Raw genomic sequence first — 2,758 nt, 5'->3', positions numbered from 1 at the left:
TTCACAAAAACAAACCTGTGTGTGTGTGTGTGTGTGTGTGTGTGACTGTGCGTGTATGGGTGTGTACCAACCATATTTTAGGGACAAATTTGAACCCAATAGTGAGCTTAACCTGACAATATCTCCAAAAACTTCCCTTTGGGGACGTCCTGATTTGTAAAACGGGTTTAATGGTTATAAAGGGAGTTGTATTGGTTTAATGGAGACTCTAATGGTCCCTGTGGGTCTCTACTGGTAATGTTAAAGCTACTAAATGCTGATGGAATGTGGCCCAAACCACAGGGTTGCCAGATCTCTCTAACAAAAGCAATAGCCCAAAATGGCTCAATCCAAATACCAAAACTCAACATATCTTATAGCTTTTCTTATAACACTCTTATAGCCAATAATGCACCATTATGCATTATATGCAATATCAACTTGAAAATCACTAGTAGTAATCATTAATAGTCTGTTTTCATTAAAAACATGTGGTGGTGTGCCCAATGCAGGTGGAGAAATCTCCGCAGGCTGCCGTCTCCATGTTCTACTGCTATGGCGTGGTGATGCTGAGCTGCATGTGCGTCGCGAGCGGAGCCGGGCTGCTGGTGTACCGTCTGGAGGCCTGGCCCATGGACACGGGTTTGAACCCAGCGCGTGCGCTGGACGCGGAGCTGCTGCTGGGCTCGTCGCTGGGCTCCTGGCTGATGTCGTGGTGCAGCGTGGTGGCGGTGGCGGCGGCGGGACGCAGTTCTCCGAGCTTCCGCTGGACCTGCCTGGCGTACTCGCTGCTGCTGGTGCTGGAGAAGTGTGTGCAGAACCTGTTCATCGTGGAGTCACTGTACCGCCGCCGCAGGGATCCGGACGACGCGCTCGCAACCGAGGTGTTCTGCGTCACGCCGACGTACGACGGCATCATGAACCGCGGCTACGAGACGCAGGAGAAGCGCTGCGTGACCTTGGAGGGAGAGACGCCCGAGAACAGAGCGGCCTTCAGCAGGAAGCAGACTGACGTCACACTTCCTGTGGGAAACCAGCTCAACGTGACGCCCGGGAGGAAGAGGCAGATCCTGAAGAACATCACCATCTTCCTCTTCATGTGCAACATCTCGGTGAGAAGAAACATTTCTGCTCAGAAACAGTATTTTTCATCTAAAAGTGGAAGCACTTCACATGTCAGTGCCATAAACTGAAGTACAAAGAGTGTGTTGCGGTGGATTGCAGCAGTGTTGACAATTTTTTTTATTTAAAGACAAAGCTACACTTTGTTGAGCAGTTTAGATGTAATAAATTTTAATAAATAAAAAAATTTTTTTTGTTTTTCCTGCTGGTGTACCAAAAACATACCAAACCAAGACATCCTGGAGCATAATTTCTGTGTACCATTACACCCAGACATTTACTCAGATTCTTAAAGCTGAAGGCTGATTGTTTTTCCCAAAGGCTCACTTTTGGAAGAAAACTACTCTCTGGTCCATCAAACATCAGTTGATAGTGAGCATGACTTTCAGGCTCCAAATAAACAATGTTTTGTTCTTCTCTCTGCGTCCAGCTGTGGATTCTCCCTGCCTTCGGCTGCCGTCCGCAGTATGACAGCGGTCTGGAGCAGGAGACCTTCGGATACAGCGTCTGGACCACGGTGCTGAACCTGGCCATTCCCATGAACCTCTTCTATCGCATGCACTCGGTGGCGTCGCTCTTCGAGGTCTTCCGGAAGGTTTGAGGACGACTGGGACTTTATCTGGTGCTCACAAACACTGACAGACACACAAACACTGGTCTGAGGAAGCTCATGCGTTGAGGCCTTCCGATACAGCTTCTGGACCACGGTGCTGAACCTGGCCATTCCCATGAACCTCTTCTACCGCATGCACTCGGTGGCGTCGCTCTTCGAGGTCTTCCGGAAGGTTTGAGGGTGTGTGGAAGACTCTATCTGGTGCTCACAAGCACTGACAGACACACAAACACTGGTCTGAGGAAGCTCATGCGTTCAGAACGACTGGGATCCAGTTCTCATCGACTCGATCGGCTCTTAAACATGCTCTCAGTAACTTGACAGACTAGAAGTTCTCAGGCCTGAAGATTCTACATACTCTCCTCAGTGATGTTTACACACACACACACACACACACACACACACTCTCACTCACTCATTCACACACACACACACACACACGCACGCACGCACGCACGCACGCACGCACGCACGCACGCACGCACGCACGCACGCACGCACGCACGCACGCACGCACGCACGCACGCACGCACGCACGCACGCACGCACGCACGCACGCACGCACGCACGCACGCACGCACGCACGCACGCACGCACGCACGCACGCACGCACGCACGCACGCACGCACGCACGCACGCACGCACGCACGCACGCACGCACGCACGCACGCACGCACGCACGCACGCACGCACGCACGCACGCACGCACGCACGCACGCACGCACGCACGCACGCACGCACGCACGCACGCACGCACGCACGCACGCACGCACGCACGCACGCACGCACGCACGCACGCACGCACGCACGCACGCACGCACGCACGCACGCACGCACGCACGCACGCACGCACGCACGCACGCACACACTCGCACGCACACACACACACACACACACGCACGCACGCACGCACGCACACACTCGCACGCACACACACACACTCTCACTCACACGCACGCACGCACGCAGGCACGCACGCACGCACACTCGCACGCACGCACACACACACACACACACACACACACACACACACACACACACAGA

General features: G+C 53.9%; 1 protein-coding gene across 1 annotated transcript in view; it reads left to right on the top strand.

Moving 5' to 3' along the window:
* LOC107700887 (otopetrin-1-like) overlaps positions 1–1,758 on the top strand; it is an 18,026-nt gene extending 16,268 nt beyond the window's left edge. The window contains exons 6-7 of the mRNA XM_016502722.1: positions 498–1,091; positions 1,532–1,758. Of these exons, the coding sequence (XP_016358208.1) occupies positions 498–1,091; positions 1,532–1,702 (765 nt within the window). The 3' untranslated portion in view covers positions 1,703–1,758. The remainder of the gene's footprint in view (positions 1–497; positions 1,092–1,531) is intronic.
* Positions 1,759–2,758: the final 1,000 nt, after the last annotated feature.

This window comes from Sinocyclocheilus anshuiensis, unplaced genomic scaffold (genome assembly GCF_001515605.1).
Source record: "Sinocyclocheilus anshuiensis isolate Anshui unplaced genomic scaffold, SAMN03320099.WGS_v1.1 scaffold1750, whole genome shotgun sequence".
In the NCBI taxonomy this organism is placed as follows: Eukaryota; Metazoa; Chordata; class Actinopteri; order Cypriniformes; family Cyprinidae; genus Sinocyclocheilus; species Sinocyclocheilus anshuiensis.
Note: the sequence above shows the minus strand (reverse complement) of the source record. Positions and strands in the feature narration are given on the sequence as shown.